This window comes from Scyliorhinus torazame, chromosome 12, assembly GCF_047496885.1.
Source record: "Scyliorhinus torazame isolate Kashiwa2021f chromosome 12, sScyTor2.1, whole genome shotgun sequence".
Taxonomy (NCBI): Eukaryota; Metazoa; Chordata; class Chondrichthyes; order Carcharhiniformes; family Scyliorhinidae; genus Scyliorhinus; species Scyliorhinus torazame.
Window position 1 is genome coordinate 20,990,257 of NC_092718.1, and position 27,722 is coordinate 21,017,978.

Here is a 27,722-nt window from a genome sequence, read left to right on the forward strand (position 1 = left end):
CACTGACTCAATGTTCACTGCCATTGTGATATTGAGATAGCAAAGAACACCCTCTCACGACTCTGAGATAATGGTGAAGACTCTGCTGTGATTGGCACTCGACCCCATAAATGATTTGATTTATTGTCACATGAACCGAAGTAGAGTGAAAAGTATTTTTCTGCGGCCAAGGGAACGTACACAGTACGTACATAGAAGGCAAAAAAATAATCGACAGAGTACATTGACAAATGGTACATCGACAAACAGTGATTGGTTACAGTGCGGAACAAAGGGCCAAACAAATCAAATACATGAGCAAGATCTGCTTAGGGCGTCGTGAATAGTGTTCTTACAGGGAACAGATCAGTCCGAGGGGGAGTCGTTGAGGAGTCTTGTAGCTGTGGGGAAGTAGCTGTTCCTATGTCTGGATGTGCAGGTCTTCAGATTTCTGTATCTTCTGCTTGATGGAAGGGTCGGGAAGAAGGCAAAGCCTGGGTGGGAAGGGTCTCTGACAATGTTGTCTGCCTTCCTGAGGCAGCGGGAGGTGTATACAATAATAATAATAATTGTTTGTCACAAGTAGGCTTCAATGAAGGTACTGCGAAAAGCCCCTAGTCGCCACATTCTGGCGCCTGTTTGGGGAGGCCGGTACGGGAATTGAACCCGCACTGCTGGCCTTGTTCTGAATTACAAGCCAGCTGCTTAGCCCACTCTGCTAAACCAGCCCCTACAGAATCAATGTGGGGGTGGCAAGCTTGTGAGTCTCTTTCCATTGGCAGAGGTGAGACTGGGAGAAAGAGACAGAAAAAGCAGGTGTACCTCCTGCCTCTGCTTGTTATCTGATACGAGTAACATTGAATTTGGGGATTATGAAGTGGGGGGGGGGGGGGAGCAGTGGATATGCTGGGGGAGACAGAGCAATAACTCATGTTGCCATTTCAGTGAAGTGCAACATGACAAGTGCAACCTTCATGCCAACACCACTGCAGCTGTTACAGGCAGCCAGATGCACAGTTAGCGATTCTGCCCTTCCAAACGGAGTTGAGTGTCAGGGGAGAGCATTTTGTCACCACGATGCTGTGAACCGCTGGAAGTACAGATCTGTTATACACACCGGGAGAGATCTGAAGGAACGAATAAAGAATATCGCACAAGTAATGGACAGACCCAGCCGGAGCGAGTCGCTGATCAAGAGTCTTTTGTTACATTGACTCCAGAGCCCAGTAACATCAGAACGGAAAAATCAATTGATTGTTGGTAAAAAAAAAATCTAAGTTCAGTAAAATCTACAGTGTCCGGCATATGGAGGTGGGTGGTGCCCATTAATGGGGAGTTCTGTTTACCAATGGAATAAGGTAAGCATGCAGGTGCAGCAGGCTTTAAAGAAGGCTAATGGTGTGTTGGCCTTCATTTTGCAAGAGGTTTCGTGTATTAAAGTAGGGATGTGTTGCTGCAATTGTACAGGGCCTTGGTGAGGCCACACTTGGAGTATTGTGGGCAGTTTTGGTCTCCTTCTCTGAGGAAGGATGTTCTTGCTCTCGAGGGAGTGCAGCGAAGGTTTACCAGACTGATTCCAGGGATGGCGGGACTGTCCTATGAGGAGAGATTGACTAGGTTGGGATTGTTCTCACTGGAGTTCAGAAGAATGAAGGGGGGATCTCATGGAGACTTATAAAATTCTAACAGGACTAGACAGGGTAGATGCAGGGAAGATGTTACCAATGATAGGTGCATCCGGAACCAGGGGTCACAGCCTGAGGATTCAGGGTAAACCATTTCGGACAGAGATAAGGAGACACTTCTTCACACAAAGAGTGGTGAGCCTGTGGAATTCATTACCACAGGAAGTAGTTGATGCTAAAACTTTGAATATATTCAAGAGGCAGCTGGATATAGCACTTGGGGAGAATGGGATCAAAGGCTATGGGGAGAAAGCAGGATTGAGTTGGATGATCAGCTATGATCGTGATGAATGGCGGAGCAGGCTCGAAGGGCCACAAGGCCTACTCCTGCTCCTATCTTCTATGTATCTATGAATACAGTGAAATTTACACGGCATTAACTAGTCTGCAAGTACTCAGGAAGTAAAGAACGGTATTCCTTTTCCTTCTAATCATCAATGGTACATTAAACATAAATGAAAGTATAAACTAATGCAGTATATATAGGTACGGGTTCCAGATAACCTTGCCATTTCTACTGGTTAATAAAAGTGATGATTCACGGGCAGCACGGTGGCGCAGTGGTTAGCCCTGCTGCCCCACGGCGCCGAGGTCCCAGGTTCGACCCTGGCTCCGGGTCACTGTCCGTGTGGAGTTTGCACATTCTCCCAGTGTCTGCATGGGTCTCACCCCCACAACCCAAAGCCACACTAAATTGTCCCTTAATTGGGAAAAAAAGTAATTGGATACTCAAAATGTTTCTTTAAATGATGATTCATATTAATGGCAGAAATTCCAGTCGGTAGAGAATTCCAGTTGGTAGGAGTGCTGGGTAAACCTAATATTCTGCCAGAATGGGGTTTTGGAAGAAGAGGTTAGGACAGTCAAACCATTAATCCATGGCTCCATTTTGAAAAAATTATTTCAAGTGATGTGGGCATTTATATTGCCCATCCCTAATTGCCCTTGAGGGGCCATTTTAAGAGTCAACAGTGTTGCTGTAGGCCAGAACAGGTAAGGGTGGCACGATTTCCTCCCCTCGAGGACAATAGTGACCCAGGTGGGTTTTTACAACAATGTCATCATTTGACTTTTAATTCAAGTCAAGTTTCACCATCTGCCATGGTGGGATTTGAACCCAGGTCCCCAGAGCATTGCCGTGTGTCTCTAGACTCCAGAGACAATACCACTGCACCACCACCTCGTGCATTTAAAACGTTGCAAATTGCTTCCTAAATTCAAGGTACATAGAACATACAGTGCACAAGGAGGCCATTCGGCCCATCGAGTATGCACCGATCTCACTCACTTCCACCCTATCCTCGTAACCCAATAATCCTTCCTTACCTTTTTGGACACTAAGGGGTAATTTAGCATGGCCAATCCACCTAACCTGCACGTCTTTGGACTGTGGGAGGAAACCGGAGCACCCGCAGGAAACCCACGCAGCACGGGGAGAACGTGCAGACTCCGCACAGACAGTGACCCAGCGGGGAATTGAACATGGGACGCTGGCGCTGTGAAGCCACAGTGCTATCCACTTGTGCTACCGTGCTGCCCCTAGGTTCAATAGTAATGTGGAAAGGGGGGTTGGATAAATAGCTGAAAAGGAAATTTGGCAGAGCATGGGGGAAATGAGTAGGGGAGTCGAACTGACTGGATAGCCCTTTTGAAATGCTAGCCCTGGTATAACGGGCTGAATGGAGCCATCATTCTTATGATTCTCTTCTCGTCTTTCCAATCCCAGCGACGGCCTGCACTATGGGTCCTGACCCTTCCACTTAGCCTCTCATTTTGAAAGCTACATCTCCAATAAATGGCAGTGATTAGGACGCAGCAATCTAATTCAAAGGGATTCAAGGCAACGTCACAAATCACCACGCTAGGCGAGTGCACCCTATAACTGTCATCTGAATCCGGAGATGGAGTTCTGGGGCGGTATGTGCACTGCGTGATTAACGGCTGTGAAATGATTAAAGCAGCCTTATCATGAACTGATCTCTAACTGACGACCTGTATTATGGTATATAATAGATTTATGTCAACAATTTGGGAAAGCTCTTACGAGGTTTTGTAGGAAAGCAAATTGTATTCCTCAGCGATAAAGGTCTTTCTGTGCCCTTAGCGGTCCTTCTAATAAACCATTTGCATGGAGCGCCCCAGTGCTGCCCAGTGAGGTGCAAAACTACACACAACATCTAGGTCCCAGGGTTAATCCCTGCTTTCACACTGATGGTCAGCCGAGATGCCAAAATGGCCTTCAACCAGCCCCCGGGGCGGAGGGAATAATCAGCCAGCAAATCCCACCACTGATCAGAGTTCAGTGGCCCTTGGTAAGTGTGAATCACAGCAGCCACTACAGCTATGAAACTGAATATTCAACTGGCATCCACTACCCAGGTAATGTGCCCCCCCCCACCACCAAGTATCAGGAAGGCACCTGCATTATTTTAACCTGGCATGGGGGGAGGGGGGGGGGGGGATCTGACATTAATAAGGTGGAGTTTAAACAGATCCCTGGACTTTACACTCCAGGGATTCCATTCTTCCGCAGAAGGATGGGATGGATTTAGAGGAGAGCATGCGTTATCATAGAATCGTAGAATTTACAGTACAGAAGGCCATTCGACCCATCGAGGCGGCACCGACCCTTGGAAAGAGCACCTACTTAAACCCACACATCCACGTGGGCTGTTTAGCACAGAGCTAAATCGCTGGCTTTGAAAGCAGACCAAGGCAGGCCAGCAGCACGGTTCAATTCCAGTAACAGCCTCCCCGAACAGGTGCCGGAATGTGGCGACTAGGGGCTTTTCACAGTAACTTCATTTGAAGCCTACTTGTGACAATAAGTGATTTTCATTTCACATTATCCCTGTAACCCAGTAACCCCAACTAACCTTTGGACACTAAGGAGCAATTTAGCACTGTCAATCCACCTAACCTGCACATCTTTGGACTGTGGGAGAAAACCGGCGCACCCGGAGGAAACCCACGCACACACGGGGAGAACGTGCAGACTCCGCACAGACAGTGACCCAAGCCGGGAATTGAATATGTGACCCTGGAGCGGTGAAGCAACTGTGCTAACCACAGCACTACCGTGCCGCCCTAAAGCTGGATTGTTCCTAATCCAGACTGTAAGTGGCAGGTTGGGAGTGAAGGAGCTGCCTCGAATACAAACCAAAATGGGATGGAGATAATCTGGCTGTTTTTCTCCACTTGCAGGGGCGGATTATCAAATATAATCGGACGAAACAACTGGGCTACGCGAATGGTGCCTGACGTGAAATGATGGAAACTAACAAACAGAAAAAAAAATTATAAATGAGAAATTGAAAGGATTATCATTTAAAGTATATATTTTTTAAAAGGTGTCACCTTCTCCAATTTTTCTCACTTCTCCCTCAAGGGGACAATACTCATTGTGGAGGCGTTCAATGGGTACTTTACAGTGCCTCGTCCAAACGGTTAATTCAGCCGCGAATGGGGATTGTTTATTTGACCATCCAGGGTATCACAGCCAAGTCAAAGCTGCCCTCCCCCGAACGCCCAGGCACACAGGCATTCCCACTGTAGTTGGGGTATATAAGCAGCAGGAGGGAACCCTTGCCGACCTTTCCCTCCTCTCCAGCTGAGGTCATTCGCAGCCTCACCATCAAAGCTGAAATCAGTTGACCCTGCACAATAAAGGGGTCGAACCCGGGGCTATCCTGTTCTATAATCGCTCTGTGCCACAGTAGGTGCTGAAGCCTCTACTGAAGCAATGGAGCAAACAGGACATGAACATCTGGTCAAACATTAACACATTTAGTTGTCCTTAACTACAGGAGAGAATCATGCTTGCTTAAATCTTCGACTGCAAAGTAGGACATTGACGCTACAATTACTTAATTATTAATGATAACAATGTCTCAATTATCTGAATTGACTTCGGGAAAGAAAGATAATGATTGTGACTTAATTAAATCCACTGGCCACAATAGTGAAACCAACCAATACATTTTTAATGGAAATTCTCTTTTATATGAAGTAAATATCAAGAAGGGCATGCTTCTGAAATTTACATGAAACTTTTCACTTGATGCTGCTTTTTATTTATTTTCCCAATTAAGGGGCAATTTAGCATGGTTTGGCCTTGTATTTTCTTTTTACTGCTTTAATAAAAATATATGGCCAATGCACCTACCCTGCACATCTTCGGGTTGTGGGGGTGAGACCCACACAGTCACGGTGAGAATGTGAAAACTCCATACGGACAGTGACCCAGGGATGGGATCGAACCCGGGTCCTCAGTGCCGTGAGGCAGCAGTGCTAACCACTGCGTCACTGTGCCGCCCTTTGATGCTGCCTTTTGAGGGTAAAAATCTTGATCCCTGCCTAGGGGGTTAAGGTTTTAGAGAAAATCACTTTTCAGAAATAGACAATTGGGGTGAATTTACTTTGAGAGATCTTTGTTAATTGCTCCCCATTTCAGGCTGGGAGAGACAGACTTTTGGTCTCTTGGGGAATTCAGGGAGCAGCCGGGAAAATGGCCCGAGATCAGCTCGGATCGTATTGAATGGCAGAGCAGATTCAATAGGCTGTGTGGTCTACCCTGCTCCCATTTCCTACATTCTTCTTCCTCCCCTTGGCACGGACTCTATAGATGTCAATTGCCTTCTGATGCTTCGTCCGAGTAGGCGTTCCTCATGTACGTGAGCCGAGATGTTGCCTGGCAATTCAACAATAGGGGCTTCACAACTAAGCCAATCCCTGCACCTGATGCCTGAACTTCGGCTGCGGGAATCCTGGAATGCCATAAGGACCAGGAGCCCTGGCCGATTTACACCCCTCACCTTCCTCAGCTCACTAGGGAGCCCGGGAACACCAAAGTCAATTGTTAGCTCTGCCAATTGTTTGCTCTGCTAACACCAACACAGGGCTTGACAGTCGACTGTGTTGCTCTGTATTACACAGGGCTGCGTACTGAAGGGTAACACCACTGTGATGGGAGCCAGGACAGAACTGTGTTATTTTGAGGGCAGTCAGGACATGCAAACACCACTCAAGTAACACCGATATACTTCCCCACAAATTATAGCGTTGTGTTGTGCATTTAAAAATAACAAATGGAAAGAGCCTTCAAAGCAACAATCAGTTCTATTCTGAAGCAATCCTGACTGAATGAACACTTGTGCAATGCAAAGGAATATATTACTATGGATTGAATAAAAATCTCACATTTATTCAAGGGGGGGTTGTGACTTTAAATAAATGGCTAATCTCAATATCAGCGAATACAATTCAAAATGACACTTTTCAAAATAAATATTTATAACGATATGCAAATCAGTTGCTACTTTCTCCTTACAATGAAAGAATGGGCAATCTGTGGGCCATACAATTTACACTACAAAGCCTTCAATGAAGCCACTGAGATTTTCCCACAATGGAAACTCAAAGGAACTTCAAGAAGAGAGAAGGGTTGAGAGAACAGATTTGCAAAGTGGCATATTCATGAATTTGAAACGCAAGGCAAGGCTCTGAATAGACACAATACACAGTGTGATATGCACAGACCAACATGCACAAATTCATTGATTTCGCCGGGCCCTCGCCAAAACCGAATTACCATCCGCATTTCCTGGCCCAGCTCACTGTGGATATGGAAAAAGGCTGAATTTGCTTCAGTAAAATTTCCTGCTGACTGTTCAGGGAAAAAAAAATATTTTGAGGGGTGGGGGGGAATTTAAAAAACTGAACACTGGGGAATTGTAAAACGCCCCATCAAAAACACTTGCGGATACAATCTGGGTGGATGGTGCCTACTGCAAGTGACAGATACAAGTGCAGTCTGATATTTTTAGTGTTGCATTTCTTTCTACGCTGACCCTGGAAGTTACAATTAAAAGAAAAGAGAAACTACTTTAGGATCTCCTGGGTGCGAGAAAGTTTGCTGCAGTCTATGTTCGGTTTTCTAGCAGAGTCAGTTTGCCATTTGATTTTTTTTTTGCTATTGAAAGTAGAGACCAATTCTAACTTGGTCCATCTAATGAGCAACTGGCCGCATTCGTGATGATGTTAGCCCTCTGGGTGTTGAGGACGGTCGGATTTCTGATGTTTCAACCGTCCCAGTTTGGTCATTTCCCCACTCCCCAAATCTTTACACTCAGCAACAGGGCTGTAGCAGCCCTTAAACTGGACCCAACAAGTCCAGTGTGGTAATAAAACTGTCCCGGGAGGTTTTCTGGTGGCTCGAGTACAAATTCAAAGCTTTTGAGTGGGGGGGGGGGTTACCCGTTTGTTCTAAAATTGTGCCTATAAATCACATCACACAGCAGGACCCTGGAGGAGTTGGGATTTTAGAAAAACTTTCAGGGAAGTTTCTAGGTTGCAATTCGCTCCCCATCCCCCAACAAAACAGCTTTTCTTTTATTTTGTTATTGTTGGGGTCTTAAAGACCCTCTCACTCACACACACACACACACACTGAGCAACAAGAAAGTATTTAAAAGTCAAACTTTCCTCCCGGGAGGAGAAAAGCAGATTTTTCTGCTGAAGCATCGCCAACTTTATGACGCCTAAAACAAACTACTGTCGGGATTAGGTTGTATTCCCTCGGTTAACCCGATTAACTCGCCTCAATCGTGCTAAGAAAAAAGTTTAAAACTCCTTCCCCTCCCTTCTTAAGATCAACTTCTTCCTTTGAAAGGAATCAACAACTTTAAGCAACTTTGAAAAACTTCCTTGCGAACTTTCCCTTGGATATCTGAGTCTGTTTTTTGCTGCTCAAACTTAGAGCCTTCTTTTTTTCTTTAAAAAAAAACTTTTCGAAGTTACTTCTTGTGGCCAAAAACAATCAAAGCACTTTTTCAGAGGACAGACTGTCTGAAAAGGTTGTTCTGTTGGAACTGAATTCATTCCGAGCTCAGCCCACGCAAGAGGCAAACTTTTAGAGAGAGAGAGAAATAGTCTGAGATTTGCCAAGCTCTCTTTGTGCGTCGGAATGTCTTTGCTTTACCTGCTGGGAAGCACAGGGCAACGATCAGGATCCGAAGGACTCGATGCCCTAATGGGTCGTCCCTTCTCCCCATTCCCATCCATCCAGCCCGGACTGGGATCCCGCAGAACTCCAACTCTCCAACTCTGCTCGCCCTGAGTGAGAGAGAGGCAGAAAAATAAAGAAATCAGAAGCACACACGCCAGCCAGAGAGAAAGAGACCGCCGAGAGCTGCACAACCCCATCAATCAACCATGTCCAGGAACAACCCTCCTCCCTTCCCTCTGGGCGAATAGGGCTGAAGCACAGAGGCTGCCTGGCTCCGCCTAGAGTCAGCTCGCAGCCAGCATGCAGAGAGAGAGAGAGGGAGAAATAGCCCAGAGAGAGACAGAAATAGCCAGAGAGAGAGAGAAATAGCCAGAGAGAGAGCGAGAGAGAAATAGCCAGAGAGAGAGAAATAGCCAGAGAGAGAGAGAGGGAGAAATAGCCCAGAGAGAGAGATAGCCAGAGAGAGAGAGAGAAATAGCCAGAGAGAGAGAGAGGGAGAAATAGCCCAGAGAGAGAGATAGCCAGAGAGAGAGAGAGAGATAGCCAGAGAGAGAGAGGGAGAAATAGCCAGAGAGACAGAGAAATAGCCAGAGAGACAGAAAAATAGCCAGAGAGAGAGAAATAGCGAGAGCGAGAGAGAAATAGCCAGAGAGAGAGAGAAATAGCCAGAGAGAGAGCGAGAGAACGAGCCAGAGAGAGAGAGAAATAGCCAGAGAGAGAACGAGCCAGAGAGAGAGAGGGAGAAATAGCCCACAGAGAGAGAGAGGGAGAAATAGCCAGAGAGAGAGAGAAATAGCCAGAGAGAGAGAGGGATAAATAGCCAGAGAGAGGGATAAATAGCCAGAGAGAAAGAGAAATAGCCAGAGAGAGAGAGGGAGAAATAGCCCAGAGAGAGAAATAGCCACAGAGAGAGTGAGAGAAATAGCCAGAGAGAGAGAAATAGCCAGAGCGAGAGAGAAATAGCCAGAGAGAGAGAGAGAGAGAGAGAAATAGTCAGAGAGAGAGAGAGAGAAATAGTCAGAGAGAGAGAGAGAGAAATAGCCAGAGAGAGAGAAATGGCTAGCCAGAGAGAGAGAGAACGAGCCAGAGAGAGAGAGAACGAGCCAGAGAGAGAGAGAGAAATAGCCAGAGAAAGAGAGAGAGAAATAGTCAGAGAGAGAGAGAGAAATAGCCGGAGAGAGAGAGAAATAGCCAGAGAGAGAGAGAAATAGCCAGAGAGAAAGAGAGAGAAATAGTCAGAGAGAGAGAGAGAGAAATAGTCAGAGAGAGAGAGAGAAATAGCCAGAGAGAGAGAGAGAGAGAGAGAAATAGTCAGAGAGAAAGAGAGAGAAATAGTCACACAGAGAGAGAGAGAAATAGTCAGAGAGAGAGAGAGAAATAGCCGGAGAGAGAGAGAAATAGCCAGAGAGAGAGAGAAATAGCCAGAGAGAAAGAGAGAGAAATAGTCAGAGAGAGAGAGAGAGAGAGAGAAATAGCCAGAGAGAGAGAGAGAAATAGCCAGAGAGAGAGAGAGAAATAGTCAGAGAGAAAGAGAGCGAAATAGTCAGAGAGAGAGAGAGAGAAATAGTCACAGAGAGAGAGAGAGAGATAGCCAGAGAGAGAGAGAAATAGCCACAGAGAAAGAGAGAGAAATAGCCAGAGAGAGAGAGAGCGAGAAATAGCCACAGAGAGAGAGAAATAGCAACAGAGAGAAATAGCCAGAGAGAAATAGCCAGAGAGAGAAATAGCCAGAGAGAGAGGGAGAAATAGCCAGAGAGAGAGAGAAATAGCCAGAGAGAGAGAGCGAAATAGCCAGAGAGAGAGAGCGAAATAGCCAGAGAGAGAAATAGCCAGAGAGAGAAATCGAGAGAGAAATAGCCAGAGAGAGGGAGAGAAATAGCCAGCCCGTGAGAGAGAGAGAAACAGAGAGAGAGAGAGAAATAGCCAGCCAGAGAGGGAGAGAGAGAAGCAGCAAGAGAGAGAAGGAATGAGAGGAGAGAGAGTGAAAGGGGGAGCGAATCACCAACCACGGTGAGAGAGAGAGAGAGAACCAGCAAGAGAGAGAAAGAATCAGAGGGAGAGATAAATAGGCAGCCAGGGAGAGAGAGAGAAAGAATAAGAGAGAAGGAGGGAGAATCACCAGCCTGCGAGAGAGAGAAAGAATCAGAGAGAGAGAAAGAAAGAATCAGTCAGAGAGTATCACCAGCTGGAAAGAGAGAGAAAGAATGAGAGGGAAAAAAATAAAATAATTAGTGAAAGAGAGAGAGATAATCACCAGCCGGAGAGAGAAAGAATAAGCCAGAGAGAGAGAGACAGAGAGAGAGTGAAATAATCAGTCAGATAAAGAAATAGCCAGAGAGAAAACAAAAGTGAAAATTGCCAGTGACAGAGAGAGCAGATTTAAGAGCCAGATTATTTCCAAAGAATGCGAAGGGGCGAGAGAGAGAGAATTATCTTGTGAAAGATAGAAATTTAAAACTACATCAGAGAAAACAGTCCTCAGAGAGAAAGACAGAAGGAAAAGACTTGGAGGGAGACAGGAAGAGAAAGAGAGAGGACCGGGAGGGAGAAACAGAACGAGAGAATGATAGATGCGTGGACAAAGAATGGGTGGTAGATTTCCCCATTGCAGTCCGACCATAGTTCTGGCAAGAGCAAGATCATTTGATTTAGGAACATCTACCGAGCAGCACTGCACTCAGGAATGGAGAATCAATTTAATTCCCTTAGATTGTATTTTCAAGTCGTGTTTTTTTTTCTACTTTGGCCCTTTGACTTAAAAAAAATATATTTCATGGTGCCTGTTGAGGGTATGACTAGGAGTCACGGCACTTAACATCACCTGAACTGGAGAGCCTGTTAGCTGTTAGGAAAATTAATTACCACTTGGGTATCCCATAGCTCCCCGGGATCCTGGTTCCAGCAGCCATGGAGATCTCCACATCGGGGCTCTGAAGTTCCAATGTGTAATCACAGCAACATTAACAGGGTGGCTGCACTCATCCATCAGGGGACTGGTTTCAGGCAGGTTTGAGGCACACATGTGGGTCAACACAGACCAGAAAGAGAACCTGCACCTTGCTCAACAGTACAACAGCCAACCTAGCCAGAAAACCACCAGAGGCACCCATTTGTAGGGGACGGGCTCTGGGTTTGTGAGCATCACTGGGTCACAACATTTCAAGTGAGTTTGAACTGTTTTTGTTTGAACTCCGCCCCTTAATTGGAAAATATAATTGGGTACTTCTATAAATTTAACAAAAAAATATATATTTAACGCGGTTCAAAACTAGATGTCAGAAAATTGGAGATGTGAGTTTAAATATATTAATCCAGCAAGTCAACAACCTGTATCATAAGCAATGAGAAGACAGACAGGTTGCTCTTCAGCTTCAAATTTTTCAATGTTGTGGGGAGGGGGTTCTAATTTTCTTTGCTGCAAATTTAAAAAATAAATCCAAAATGGAGTTTTAAATACCCGGAATTGCGAAGCAGACTCAATGGGCCGAATGGCCTACTTCTGCTTCAATGTCTATTGGGATGTCATTATTTACACACAGCTAAATGTCTATTGGGATATCATTATTTACACACTCCAAATGCAGGCAAGTGGGACTAGCCTAGTGATAGAAACTGAGTGGCATGAACAAGCTAGGCCAAAGGGCCTGTTTCCATACTGTAACCATCTATGACATCTATGAGTTTATTCAGTCCAGGATCTTTTCTTCTGCTGTGAAGGCACTGGCTCTGCCAGGAATCAGTTCCATTGGATGCCACTGGCCTACAGAAACCTGGCCTCAGCGCCCAACTGCGAGTCGGCTGACCGTGGGATATTCCGCCACGGGAGCATCACTGCATTGCTTAATCCTCTCTCCCTGATGTCCAATCACTGGGTGGTATCAGAAGAGGAGAAACTGGCAGACTTTTATACCCCTTGGCCCAGGGATGCCCGGGCCAATTCTGCTCTCCCCCCCCCCCCCCCCCCCCCCTCACCAGCCATCGTGATTGTAAGTAGCTCCGATTGAAAGATTCACAGATACTTTCCTGCCTAATGCCGTGGCGGCTAGCGTTCACCGTGAAACTGTTTTGGATTGTACTGATAGGTATCTGGGCAGCAAGGGAGAAAATGCAAGAGGGAAGCAGGATAAGGGAATAAAGTCACCCACAGAGTTATCATCATCAACAAGGTCTTCGCTCAATAGAAATACATGCATTTGTACAAGTATAAATGACCAGAGCATCCCAAAGCACATTACATAGGATGGAGTACTTTTGCAGGAGTTACTACGTTAATAGTAAAAAAATACCATACCAGCTGAGGTTATTCAGGAAGGCCCCGCCTTCTCAACCTCGCCCATTGCCTGAGGTGTGGTGACCCTCAGGTTAAATCACCACCAATCAGCTCTCTCCCTCATAGGGGCCAAGCAGCCCAGGGTCATCTGGGACCATGGCGACTTTACCTTACTTCACATTACGACTATAATTTTGCAAAGGGCAAAACCAATTAGTGCACAGCAAAGTGTCAATGACCGGATAATCTGCTTTAGTGATATTTTGTGAGGTATAAATACTGGCCAGGACACCGGGGAGAACATTCCTGCTTTTCCTAGAATCGTGTCCTGGCATCCTTTGCACCAGCTGAGAGGCCAGATGGGGCCTGGGTTAAATTTCTCGTCCAAAAGACGGTGCCTCCAACAGTGCAGCATTTCACCTCAGCACTGGAGCGGCTGCCTTCATTCTGTCCTCCAGTGCCTGCAGTGGGATTTGAACCCCCAACCTTCTGAAGCAAGAGGCGAGAGTGCTAGCCGCGGCTGTCAGCCAGTTAAACAGAATGTAGCTGTAGAAGAAGGCAGTCTAAATGAAATAAAGCTGTGGTCACCCAGCCAATTCTCATCCAAGAATACAGGGCAGACACCTGGGCTGGGGAAACAAAAGAGTGGTACAGTATTTTGGTCGTCTTACATGAGGAACTGGTTTGAGGTTACAGAGCCAACATCACTGCAATCCTGGAATCTGTTAAAACCCAATTGTGAACGTGTGGGGTACAAATAAAGGTGGCACAAGATCAAGGGTAGATCAAAGGGCTGATGTTGGCACCAGGCCAGACACCTGCTTGTACTGTGCCAATACTGGTATCATAATCCTACGAACCCATTCCTTCAGCAAATTGGATTTGCTTTTGTTTGGCTGTGATATGGAGGTGGGTGGGCTACACTGTCCCTCCGTTTTAGTTTGCGTTTGATAGTCAATTTGCTGTGGGTGTTGTATCAATGTGAGGAGGCCAGAGAACGCTGTGAATCCATCTGCACAGCGCACACAAACATACATAGCAACTGGCACTTGTACAGCGCTTTTCACATTGTAAAACATTTCAGTGGGGTGTCACCTAATGCTGAGTGATATGAGGAGATTTTGTGGAGTGTCTGGAAGGAGGGCAAGAGTTGGAGAGCTCAGGAAGGGGCATCCGGAGCTTTGGGCACAGATAGCTGATGACACGGTGGCCAATAACACAGGAAAGACATTCAGAGATACCAGAATTGATGGAGCACGGGGGGGGTCTCGGAGTTTCAGGGCTGGAGGGGGTCACATAATAATCTCTAATTTCGTCACAAGTAGGCTTACATTAACACCGCAATGAAGTTACTGTGAAAATCCCCGAGTTGCCACACTCCGGCGCCTTTTCGGGTACACGGAGGGAGAATTCAGAATTTCCAATTCACCTAACAGCACGTCTTTCGGGACTTGTGGGAGGAAACTGGAGCGCCCGGAGGAAACCCACGCAGACACGGGGAAAACATGCAGACTCCGCACAGACAGTGACCCAAGCCAGGAATCGTACCTGGGACCCTGGCGTTGTGAAGCAATAGTGCTAACCACTCTGCGACCGATATATAAAGCTGTTACAAACTGGATGGATCACCAGTGTGAGATTCTCAGTAGCGCGCCAGAGGAATCACGTCACGTCCGTTATAAACATAGCCACAGTTCAAAGTGTCAAAGCGCATCACCTCACCGACTGTCACAGGCCACTAAATGATAGAAATACATTCAACTCTCTTTTTATTAATCTAATTATAGCTCACCCGGTTGTGGGATTTGCAAGTGTTTTGTCTTAACGAGAACGGGAGGCAGCTTTTGAGCCTGGGTTATACCTTCCTTCAAAAATACCAAAGCTCTCTACTAAAGCATACCGTTAAAAAGATCTGTACTTTCTCGGTGAATGCCAGGATTGGCCAATTTGCATTGCTACTCGCGACAATGCAAGTGAGACTCCACTAAATTAGGTAAAGCTTTCACTTATGTGGAACCTATCACATCCTGAAAATGTCTTAAAGCTTCACAAACTACTTTTGGAGGCGGCACAGTGGTTCGTGCTGCTGCCTCACGGCGCCGAGGCCTCGAGTTCGATCCTGGCCCCGATTCATTGTCCGTTTCTCCGCGGGTCTCACCCCCCGCAATCCAAAAAGATGTGCAGGGTAGGTGGATTGGCCATGCTAAATTGCCCCTTAATTGGGAGAAAAAAAGAATTGGGTACTTTTGGAATATAGTCAGTGATGCAAGTAAATGCGGCAGCTAATTTGCACACAGCAAGATCACACATAGAGCGAACTGAATGAAAGGCCATAGACTTTGTTTATACTGGTGCTGGTTGCAGGAGGCATGTTGACCAAGACATCGACTTTCTTCAAATATTTCCAAAAATAATCTTTTCATTTTCCGTAGGCTGAGCCTCGGTTTAATGCCTCATCTAATACGCAGCCTGCAGCAATTCAATGCTCCCCCATTACATAAACTAGGCATTGTCAGCCTAATTCGCGTGTTCACGGTCTGTAAGACAATTGGTATCTATCTCTACTGTGCCATCAAGGGCTGAGGTGGAAATAAGGAAAGCAAATGTGGTCACTCCTTTATTGAGGAATATCATTACAAGGGAAAGAAAGAAATGCTGGAGATAGAATCAGTGGGAAGAAAAGAATCAGTGGGAAGAAAAGGTCACAATCTGCAGATCGCCTCTACCCCCTCTTCATTTCCCACACTAGTGGTCTCCTCCAGCTATACACCCCAGCATGCACTCTCATTCTCACTTACTCCTCTTGTCCTCCCTCCCAGTGTCTGCTGGTCCTGTTTGACCATTACTCTCTGTCCCTCCTTGCATTAAACCTGTATCACGTCAGTTCCTCTCCCTTCAGAAACACAAAGCCACAATGACACCATAACGCTGGCCAATCAAAACCCGTTCATTCACACAGAGTTAAAAATCGCGTCAAAGTTTCAGTTCAATCAGAGCTGTGGATGAAGATAAGAACAAAAGGGAAGGCCTGATAGACAAGATTAAATGGTAACGGCAATTATTTTATTAATTCACACAGCCACGCTGGCTAGACCAGCATTTATTGCCCATCCCTGAGGACGTTTAAGAGTCAACCACATTGCTGTGAATCTGGAGTCACATGTAGGTCAGGTAAGGACAACAGATTTCCTTTCCCAAAGGGCATTAGTGAGTGAACCAGATGAGTTGTTCCAACAAGCGCCAATGGTTTCATGGTCACCTTTAGACTTTTATTTCCAGATTTTTATTGAATTCAAATTTCGCCATCTGCCATGGTGGGATTCGAACCTGGGTCTCCAGAGAATCGCTCTGTGTCACTAGTCCAGCGACAATACCACTACGCCACTGCCTCCCCTGCAATTATGATATAAGGCAAAAGGTGATAGGAGGTTTATGATCTCCATCAGGAACACTACTGTGTGGTTGAGGCAAATGGCACAGATGTACTTAAGGGGGTGCTTGATAAGTGCATGACGGAGAAGGGAATATATTGATAAGAGTTAGGTGAAGGAACAGAGTGGGAAGAGTCACATGCAGAGCATAAATACAAGCATGGACTAATTAGAGATGGCCAACCCATGAGCTGCCTGGACATTCCCCTCAGTTATAGGGAGAATGTTTAACACCCAAATCTCTAGTCAAAAACCAGGGGCTGCCACATTTCTATTTCACCCTGCCGGCGGGATGTTCCGTTACGCCGGCTGGTCAATGGGGTTTCCCACTGTGGGGCAGCCCCATCCCGTCGGGAAATGCCCAGGCTGTGGCAAAACGGAGCACCCCGCCAGCGGAGAATCCAGCCCACAACTTTAAAACATCTGTGCAGACGACGAGTTTTTAAAAAATAAATTTAGAGTACCCAATTCATTTTTCCAATTAAGGGGCAATTTAGCGTGGCCAATTCACCTACCCTGCACATCTTTGGGTTGTGGGGGCGAAACCCACGGAGACACGGGGAGAATGTGCAAGCTCCACACAGACAGCGACCCAGTGCCGGGATCGAACCTGGGACCTCGGCACCGTGAGACTGCAGTGCTAAACACTGTGCCACCATGCCGCCCTGTGCAGACGATGAGTTGGCGCATGCCCAGTGCTTGCCCGTTGGCACTACTATTGGATGTCGCCAGGACAGAGCACCTGCTTCTTTGGCAACGAGCTCTGTAACGTACAGGCAGTAAAAACGACACTGCATTTGCCCTTGGTGCCCCCATGCTACGGAAAGGGAAAGGGAAAAGCAATCAGCCAGTTTCTCGACTCATCACCAGTGGCGCCTCCTGGAAGTTGTGTGTGTGTGTGGTGTTTCAGACAGGGTTAGGGTTGGACTTGATTCCTATTCTGCAATTAAGCAGGTCAGCCAGTGTCTAGGTTAGCGCATAGGTTGACCATTTGGCAAACGTTAGGCCAGGAATTAGTCAATGCTTTCAGGAGAGAGAAATGGAGAAAAGTTGTGTGGGAGTGGGGAATGACATAAGAGATAGGAATTGAATCTGGGAACAAATCTCTTCCAGACAGCAGCTGTTGTTGGTTAATCGGTGATTCAACTCACCATGAGTTGGTTAGACACACAGCAAATCCAGCACACTTTCTGGCTTCCTGTTCAGTTGGCAGATTTGGCAATCTTCAAAGAATTCCTCCTACTACATTGGTGTGACATCCTTTACACGAGTAATGTTAAACTGCCCTCCACATCAAGCATTCCCAAGCCAGGTACAGCATACAGAGTGTAAAGCTCCTTCAACTCAAGCTCAATGCCATGTCTTAATCTCAACCCCAGAAAAGCAATTTCGGAGAATCCAAGCCAGGAGAGAAGTTGGGAGAGGAAAAAAATACACCCTGATCCTAGTGTGTAAAGAGAGATCTCTGGGAATCCTACAGCACTTTATAACCAATTAAGTACTTTTGAAGTGAAATCATTTTAATGTAGCAGAGCTCCGGTGGAACACGGTGTAGAGAAGTCCGATCTTAGCAAGCATTTTGTTCTGTAGCTCACTATAACATCAATGCACATTGCTGGAACTTCCTCAGTTTCCCAGGATGTTCCACTGACTGCCTTTTACATAAACAATTTTTTTTTGTTGCGAGGAAGTGAGTCTGGAGCTGGACTCTCCAGATGTGAAATATGGCAAGCGCTTCAGTACTTTTTCTTTTGTGATCCTAAAGGACATATCCACCAAGGTTGGGACCTAGACAGCCTCATCACCGACTGTGCACTTGTCCGTACTGAATGACATTTGAATGGGCGTCATGGCATGGTGGCACGGTGGTTAGCACTGCTGCCTCACAGGCCCAGGGACGCGGGTTCAATTCCGGCCTCGGGTGACTGCCTGTGTGGAGTTTGCACTTCTTCCCGGTGTCTGCATGGGTTGCCTCCGGGTGCTCCGGTTTCCTCCCACAGTCCTAAGATGTGCAATTTGGTGGGTTGGCCGTGCTAAATTGCCCCTTAGTGTCCAAACAAAAAGGTTAGGTGGGGTTACTGGGTGTACGGGTATGGTGTGGGTTTAAGTTGGGTGCTCTTTCCAAGTGCTGGTGTAAACTTGATGGGCCGAATGGCCTCCTTCTGCACTGTAAATTCCATGATTCTATGTTGACATTCTTCAGCCCAACACCATCGTCTATCCGATCCACTCTTTTAACAGCTGCAAACTTGGGATGCTTTTTGTCTCTATCCTTATGTTCAAGCCATTTGTAGACACTCGAAACAGCAATGGCTTAGTTAATCAGATTTTGATTCCGCGTTCCTCACGTATTCCCCGTACACCTTCTTACAGAACTGGTTTTCTGTGACTATGGGGAATATCGATTATCATGTATTTAGGTTGGAGACAGTTCCTCAGTGTCAATCGTCTGAAATTGACCTGATTAAATGTGGATGGAATAAGCAACAATGACAAAAAAGGAAAAGGAGCATCTAGGAGAAAGGTACAAGGGCATCCAACGGCAACAACCAAGCACTTCATTTCCTGACCCGTGCACTTCTTCCTGATATCAGGGAAGGTCCATTAATGGGAGAACTAGAATCTACATCAGTGGTCTAAAATATCAGCGTGGGTGGTCCAGAAAAGAGCGAGACCCTGAGGCCTGTTGCTGGCAGTGTGTCACTGTTGTACAGGGAGAAATTATCCTGTGAAAACTGAAGAGGATTAATCCACGCCCATATTCAGACAGGTAAAGGTGGAGACTGGGGACTTGTACCAACAACGACAACTTGCATTGATATAGTGCCTTTAATGTAACAAAACATTCTCTAATTCAAGAAGTTGATACTAAACCACATAAGGAGATATTAGGACAGGTGACCAAAAGCTTGATCAAAGAATTTTCTGTTTTAAGAAACGTAGTGAAGGAGGGAGAGGAGAGGGGAGAGGCTTTGGTCCAGAGCTTAGGCAGCTGAATGCACGTTTGCCAATTTTTGAATGACGAATATTGAGGATGTGCAAGTGAGCATAATAATAGCTTATTGTCAGAAGTAGGCTTCAATGAAGTTACTGTGGAAAAACCCCTAGTCGCCACATTCCGGCGCCTGTTCGGGGAGGCCGGTACGGGAATTGAACCCGCGCTGCTGACCTCATTCTGCATTACAAGCCAGCTGTTTAGCCCACTGTGCTAAACCAGCCCCTTTTGCATTGGAGGAGCACGGAGATCTTGGAGGGTCGTGGGGCTAAAGGAGGTTATAGAGATAGAGACGATAACAACCATAGGAGGGACTTAAAAGCAATGATCATTTTAAAATGAAGGCATTGCCAGATCAGGAGCCAATGAAGGTCATCCTCTGATGGATGTACCGGACTTGGTGTAAGTCGGTTGCGAGATCATAAGTGACTTTAAAGTTTTATGTGGAGCCAGGTCTCAGTCAGAAGATCGACCCGCAAGATGCTTCCAAGCTTAGACAGTGAACAGCCCCTGAGCCCCTGCTGCCCAAATCACAAAGGGCAGAACCACACTTGTGCCGGGTACAATTTGAGAAAAGAAATTGAAGCAGTTCCATCATCTTTCATGTTCGGAAAATTCTAATTCAGGCATACGGAATTTGACAAGGAAAGTCACAACAGTCCAAATCTTGCCTCAACTTTAATTCAATGTAAACACTGAAAGATTTTGTAAGCTCTCTGCAAAAATGTGAGGGAGGGACAAACTAGCCATTAACAAGCACAAACCGTGCAGTTGTGTCCATGACAGTCAGGTGTTTCTCAACATGGCTGATTTCTGAGCCTTTGGGAATATTTAAGGGGATGTAGCTGCTGAATTGGACAGTCAGTTTGGAATTGTTAAAGAGGTTCGGTTTCAGCTTCGCACAGCTTTTACATCAGTAGGAATTACAAGAGAAAAAAACTACTTGTCTCGAAATTACCTGTAAAGAATAGTTAACGTTTACGTTACACCTTTCAAGGAGGGAGATAGAATGCACTACATTGCTATTTTTTTAGTTGCATGTTCACCTTTTGTCAACTCAATGTATTTAATAATTTTAATCTACAATGAAGTTGGCTGCTTATCAAGAAAACCAGAGAAATCCTGTGCAGGCACAGGATAATTCTGGTATTGAACATTATTTGTGGACTCATTCAGTTTGTCTTTCACTAGGAAAGTTTAGCTGAAATATGAAGGCTGGTGAAGGTGGGGGCTGGATTTCATGAATCAGGGCGATTAAACCCAGAGTAAAAAAAATCCAGAGTATGAAGGAAGGAAAATACCCAGCAATGTAACTTGGTGGAATTCACTGTGCCATGCATACACTACATAATGCTCATTTGGAGGGCGCGGTGCAGGCACGATGGGATGAGTGGCCTCCGCCTGATAGGATGGGCAGCACGGTAGCATAGTGGGGCAGCATGGTAGCATAGTGAGGGCAGCACGGTAGCATAGTGAGGGCAGCACGGTAGCACAGTGGTTAGCACAGATGCTTCACAGCTCCAGGGTCCCAGGTTCGATTCCTGGTTGAGTTACTGTCTGTGCGGAGTATGCACATTCTCCCCGTGTCTGTGTGGGTTTCCTCCGGGTGCTCCGGTTTCCTCCCACAGCCCAAAGATGTGTGGGTTAGGTGGATTGGCCATGCTAAAATTGCCCTTAGTGTCGAAAAAAGTTAAGCTGGATTACAAGGATAGGATAGATATGTGGGCTTGAGTCTGGTGCTCTTTGTAAGGGCTGGTGCAGATTCGATGGGCCAAATGGCCTCCTTCTTCACTGTAAATTCTATGATCTATGCAAAGGAGGAGGCCATTCAGCCCCTCGAGACTGTTTGAGCAATCAAGGGGCTCACTGCTGATCAGTATCATAACTCCATCCACCTGACTTGGCTGCCATCAGAGCACTGATGTTGTGAACTGTCTCATGTAATGTTGCATTTGGATCACAACACAGCGGTTGATATGGACACTGAATTTACCACATTGGGAGGTGTCATAGTTCATCTCTCCAGAATGACCAGCCAGAGAAGCCTGGTTCTGTCAGCTACATGGAAATTTCTAAAATTCCACTTTCTAGAAAGAGTACAAATTCCTTTTACAACTTCATGAAATCCCAAGGCATCTTACCGCCATTGAGTACTTTGGGAATGTCGACACTGTCGAGCGACATGTAGCGAATATATGTAGAATTAGACAGAATTCACAGCACAGGAACAGCTCACTGGGCCCATGCTCACACACCTCCTCCCACTCTACTCCACCTAACCCAGCTGAAATATCCTTTTATTCCTTGGACCCTCATATATTTACCACACTACTCATTAAATGCATTAACACTGATCACATCTGTTTCTTCATGTGGTAGGAAGTGCATTCTATCTACTCTCTGGGTAAAGAAAATTCTCTTAAATTCCTTATTGGCTTCGCTAGTGACTATCTTACACCCCTAACACCTAGTTTGAATGAGGAAAGTTTGGAATAATGTAAAGGCTGCTCCCTCAATTGATCTGCACACCTATTGGGTCAATGCAAAACAGTGGTCCAAGAACACTGGAGTGCAATGTGCTCCTGCTAACCTGTAGAGACCTCATGCGGGCTCCTTACATGTGTTCAATAAAATACACCAACAATTGGTGCAGTATATAGGGGATAAATAGTTATAATGAAATAATAATTAATTCATTATTTAAATAAGAATATAATTTTCAGATCAAATTTTAATGATTCAATTTTCCTCCGAGTGTATATTTTCCAGTTTGAAGAATGTGCTTAACATGTCAACTAATTTATAGAAGTGTTTTAACAGTAAGAAAAATGGACATGATGCATAACAGCCAAGCCCAGGAAAGCTCCAGGTTTGTCGATTACCCTATTCCCCGCCCACTTCCCATACCCATCAGCTGTTTTGATATTGCCGATTCCTCTCCTTCCAACTGTATTTTATTAATCGCCTAAAATTAGATGAATTGGCTCAAATCTTCTGGACGGGTCGTGCAGACAGACCCGGGGTGAACCGTGCAGTACACATTTCTCGAAGTTTCCTCCAGCAGCAGCGAGGGGCCCCATGCGGGCGGCGGGGGGGGGGGGGGGGGGGGGGAGACTAAAAGCACCCAGGGTTGGATTGGCAAAAGAAACATTTTGAAAATGGTCTTGGGATTCAAATTCTCCCACAAGCTGATTCCCACCCACCCGCCAAAAAATGTCCGAAAGCAGATGATGAACCATTTCCAACTGCACAGACTGCAGTGTGAGCAAGGTGGACAGACACAAGGTGGTCAGGCTGACAGCAACAAATGTTGGGGTGTTTATTTAAATGTGTGTGTGTGGGGGGGGGGGGGGGGGGGGAACCAATTTTTGACCACCCCCTTCCCCTCTGTGTCCCCATCCTCATTCTTGACCATCCCGTAAGGTGTCGCTGTTTGTCTCTGAGAGGGGCAGGACTTGCTTTGGATACATTTTGCACTGACTGTGTCTATCTGCCCCTCTCACTGCGCCTCTCGCCCTGAGGAATAGGGACGGTGAAAGAGGGAAAGGAAGAGATCTTCGGATCACTCCAGCAATTATAGCACTAAGGGCGGCAATCAAAACATAACCACCCTTTAATATGCAACTCGCTAACCGCAAAATATTCCTCCCCAAACACACCAACTTGATCGCCTTATTCTGACTGATGTTGATATGCACACAGCCCGGGGCGGATTTACAAATGCCATTTCCGCCAATCCACACAATAATCTAAAGTTTGGTGTGTGTGCATGCTTCTGTGTTTCTTTCTTTAAAAAAAAATAAATCCACGTTTTTAACGAGTGCACAAAACACGAGGAGCAAGAGAGGAGAGGGGAAACATGAAATCAAATGTAACATTCAGCCTGTCTGTTACAAATTGATAACCCACCAGAATATGCCACCATCTCTTCCCCTCCCCACCCCAGCTCCAACAAGTCCCCAAATGAAACACATTTGTATCCGTTTGCTGACAGGATTTGCAAGACTCACATTCATTCAAATCAGGTCACGATTCATAAAAGGCCACTTGTAAACCCCGAGTTACTGCAGGGGTTTAGAGTGAGAAAAACTCAAGAGATTAACAGAAAATGCGAAAGAGAGAAGAAAGAAATACACACACAGACCCAGATTAAGCTCAAAACCGCGATCTTTAAAAAGCTTGGAGATAATTATACACACGCACACACTGATTGACAGATAATTCACGGGAAGATACCGAAATCTATCTGGTGTGGGACAGCAGACAGCGATCAGGCCGGTTCTGTTGTCAGTATTTACTAGCTGCAACATTTCTAGAAATTAACGTGCGGTGCTCAATATTATTTTTCATGCTCCGGGTCTGAACTTGCAGCCCCGCTTGTCCCTGGTCTTACCTTGCCTGCTGCATGTAACTGTTGTCCGGGCTGGTGTGATGACAGCTCCTCCTGTTTCTCTCTCCTCTCCAAACCCCCCTTTAAGGCTGGTGAACGGAAACTGGGTTTATGAGATTATTATTTTTTTTTGATTGTTGCTCTCTTTCAAATGTTTCCCCCCCTCTGTGTGTGTGTGTTTGCTTGTTCAGACGAAATCGTCCCTTTTCTGGCCAGAGGTGGCTTTGGGTTGTGTTGGGGAGGGATTTTCACACAGCCTGTGAGACAGGAACGGCAGTGGAATGAAGGAGTGCGATGGACAGACTTTCAACAACATCCACGTGTTAAGAGCTTTGTTAAAATGCAAAACGGGAGAGGGAGAAACTGCAACCCCCACTGGGGAAGCACATTGTTTGTGTTTTGAATGGGGAGAAAGGGTCAGGAGGGGGAAATGAAAAAACAAAACAGCTTCACAAACACCAGAGGAGCATTTAATTCCGATACAGGCGTGGAATGATAGGAGGACACACAACTGAAGGGGAATGGGCAGTATTCTCGCCTGCTTTTCCACTTGGAGTTAAATTAGTCAATGTGAAACAAAAGTTCTCTCTTAAAAAAAAGTTCGAGGAGGTCTTTGCCGTGGAAGAACATTACGCTTGCAATATGAAAATAATATAATCGATGTATCTATCGATGCTAACTTCAGAGTCAACAGATCACATCAGCTAATTAATTTTCCAAATGAAATCATTAATTACTGCCATTAATTGGTGGACTGCTGTCTGTGCTCAGTCGGTTAGGACAAAATTGTGACATTTATTAATTGCATGTAATTCCTTATTTAATTAATAAGTGTGTACGCAGGGAAGGGTAGCAAACCACCGGGTTTCAGGAGCATAAAAATAAGAGTAGGCCATTCAGCCCCTCGAGCCTGTTCCATTTTGAGGGGATCCAGCCTGCAAGAGAGAGAAAAAATAGAGTCTTGTATTTATCTAGCGCCTGTCACAATCTGCAGGGTGTCCCAAGCGCCTTGCAGCGACAGTGTTTTTGAAATGTACTCAGTGATCGGCCTGGTGCCATTTCTGTTATTAGCATGTTGCATGCAAAATGCAGCAAATATCTCCATAATGTTGGGCACAGATGTGTCCAAGGTGCAGATAGTTGCCACTTGCATTTACAAACAAAAAGCTGTACCATGAGAAACAATGGAAACCCAGCTGATGTATTTTGTTCCTCAGTAGCTATTCATAACACCAAAGTATTAAGGGTCAATACTCTACATATGATTGTCCCTGCCACTGACCAATCTTCCTCCAATAACAGTCCAGATTCAAACATGAAGAGGTGGCATTTGGGACAAATTTGGGGCAGCATGGTAGCATTGTGGATAGCACAATTGCTTCACAGCTCCAGGGTCCCAGGTTCGATTCCGGCTTGGGTCACTGTCTGTGCGGAGTCTGCACATCCTCCCCGTGTGTGCGTGGGTTTCCTCCGGGTGCTCCGGTTTCCTCCCACAATCCAAAGATGTGCAGGTTAGGTGGATTGGCCATGATAAATTGCCCTTAGTGTCCAAAATTGCCAGTAGTGTTGGGTGGGGTTACTGGGTTATGGGGATAGGGTGGAGGTGTGGACCTTGGGTAGGGTGCTCTTTCCAAGGGCCGGTGCAGACTCGATGGGCTGAATGGCCTCCTTCTGCACTGTAAATTCTATGGTAAATGTTGAAGAGAATGTCTGGTACGCATGGAACCTGACCCCAGCAAAATCCGCACCTTCGGGTAAAAGGAAAGAACATTGCCAATAATAAATTGGCATTGCCAATAATGTTCTATTACCAGCACTTTATCAGATACTAGTCCATGCAATAAAGTGTCTTTTTACTCCCACAGCGTTGCTCTGCCATTTATTGCCATCCATGAATTTTCACTATCAGTATTGGTCTTTTGCGTTTTGAGAATATACTCTGATAGACTGAAAATCTAGTAGACTTGGTTACCAGGCTGCATGGAAACCCTGCAGAAAAAGGTCAGGTGTTTTTCGGGAGGTCATAAAATTCTGAAGTTAAACGCCAAAGTTGGCCAGCGCTAGGATCGTGATTGGCCTTCTATTATTGGCCTTCCCGTGCTTGGGCTAAAGGAGGAAGGAGGGAAGGGGATTCCATCCCTGGTCACTATCTCATAGAACCCTTAGAATCCCTTACAGTGCAGAAGGGGGCCATTTAGCCCATCGAGTCCACACTGACCCTCTGAAAGAGCACCCCACCCAGACTGACTCCCCCCGACCCATCCTCGCAAACCAGTGACCCCACCTAACCTTTGGACTCTAAGGGGCAATTTAGCTTGGCCAATCCACCTAACCTGCACATTTTTGGACTGTGGGAGGAAACCGGAGCACTCAGAGGAAACCCACGCAGACACGGGGAGACAGTGCAAACTCCACACAGTCACCCAAAGCTGGAATCAAACCCGGGTCCCTGGTGCTGTGAGGCAGCAGTGCTAACCACTGTGTTGGTCACTATCTCCTGTTCATCACTATCTTGTGTAGGGGTCACTATCCTGTGTGGATCACTATTTTGTGTAAGTCACAATCCTATGTTGGTAACTATCGTGTGTTGCTCACTGTCTCGTGTTGGTCATTATCTCGTATTGGTCATTTTCTTACAGTAGTCACTATCTCATGTTTCTCACTATATCACCGTGATCACTATCTTGTATTGGTCATTCTCTCATGTTGGCCACTATCCCATTTTGGTCATTCTCTTGTTGGTCACTATCCTGTGTTGCTCACTATCTCGTGTTGTTCACTATCTCATGTTGGCCACTGTCTCATGTTGCTCACTATTTTGTGTTGCTCACTAATTCATGTTGGTCATTATCTCGTGTTGGTCAGTATTTCCTTTTGGTGACTATTTCCTGTTGGTCACTATCACCTGTTGGTCACTATCTCATGTTGCTCACTATTTTGTGTTGCTCACTAATTCATTTTGGTCATTATCTTGTGTTGGTGATTATTTCCTGTTGGTGACTATTTCCTGTTGGTCACTATCTCATGTTGGTCACTATCTCATGATGCTTTGCTGAAAAGCACAAGTGTGAGAAGCACCAGGATAAGGCTGGCATATGATGCCTGACATTAATGAATATTTATTTTGGTTTCATTTAGGTGACTAAACTGTCTAGTATCCATTGTAAGGACCCTTCCTGTTGATTCCCTTTTATCCCCTTAATTTTTGCTGTTATCATTTTGATCCATGGATGCCCAATGGACATATAACTTTAAGTCAAGCAGGGAAAATGAGGAACTTCAAAGTTACAACATTGCACACTGCGCTTGCTTTGGACAGCAAAACTCAGATTTTTCGACACCCGAGAGATCGGTGGGACTTGGTTCGATTGGCTGGCTGGTGGTGAATTGGCCAGGGGGCCTTATTCTGTCCGATAACAGGCGGCGATTGGGTCCTGTCGGAGTGGGCTGATTTTCAGAGAGCCAGGGGAAACACAGTTGGAGACCTTGACCCTTAGAAAAAAGGATCTGCTCTCTCTCTCTCCCGTGCTATCTCCAGAAATGCTGCTGTATTTCCGAAACTTTAAACAGAGACCTGAATTAATCTACAGTGTAAATCATTACAGACAGCAGACAGAAATCTTGAACTGAACGCCTTGAAGAAAGGTGTGTTAGAAACAACCATCTAAAACAAAGACTCTTATCTTTTTATTTTCCTTTCCTTAATATTTTACACCCCTCTGTGTTTTTCTGTCTTGTGTGTGTGTCGAGGGTGGGGCATGTTTAAGTGGAGGGGGGGGGGTTAGTAATTAGGTAGTGGTTAACCCATTGCATTTGCTGCATATTTAATTATAGATAATGTTATTAATAAACTTAGTTGTGTTTACATTTATAAACCTAGTGACTGTGCTTATTGGGCTGCTAAAGGCCAAAGACTGGGGTGTTTTCCTAAGAATTATTTATGAATTTCAATTGTGTTGTGACTCT

At 45.7% G+C, this 27,722-nt stretch overlaps 1 protein-coding gene across 1 annotated transcript in view; it reads right to left on the minus strand.

Annotated features, from left to right (window-relative positions):
• rgma (repulsive guidance molecule BMP co-receptor a) overlaps positions 1-24,113 on the minus strand; it is a 45,418-nt gene extending 21,305 nt beyond the window's left edge. The window contains exons 1-2 of the mRNA XM_072470519.1: positions 23,760-24,113; positions 8,644-8,777 (exon numbers count right to left, since the gene is read on the minus strand). Coding sequence (XP_072326620.1) covers positions 8,644-8,777; positions 23,760-23,773 — 148 coding nt within the window. The 5' untranslated portion in view covers positions 23,774-24,113. The remainder of the gene's footprint in view (positions 1-8,643; positions 8,778-23,759) is intronic.
• Between the last annotated feature and the right edge of the window lie 3,609 nt (positions 24,114-27,722).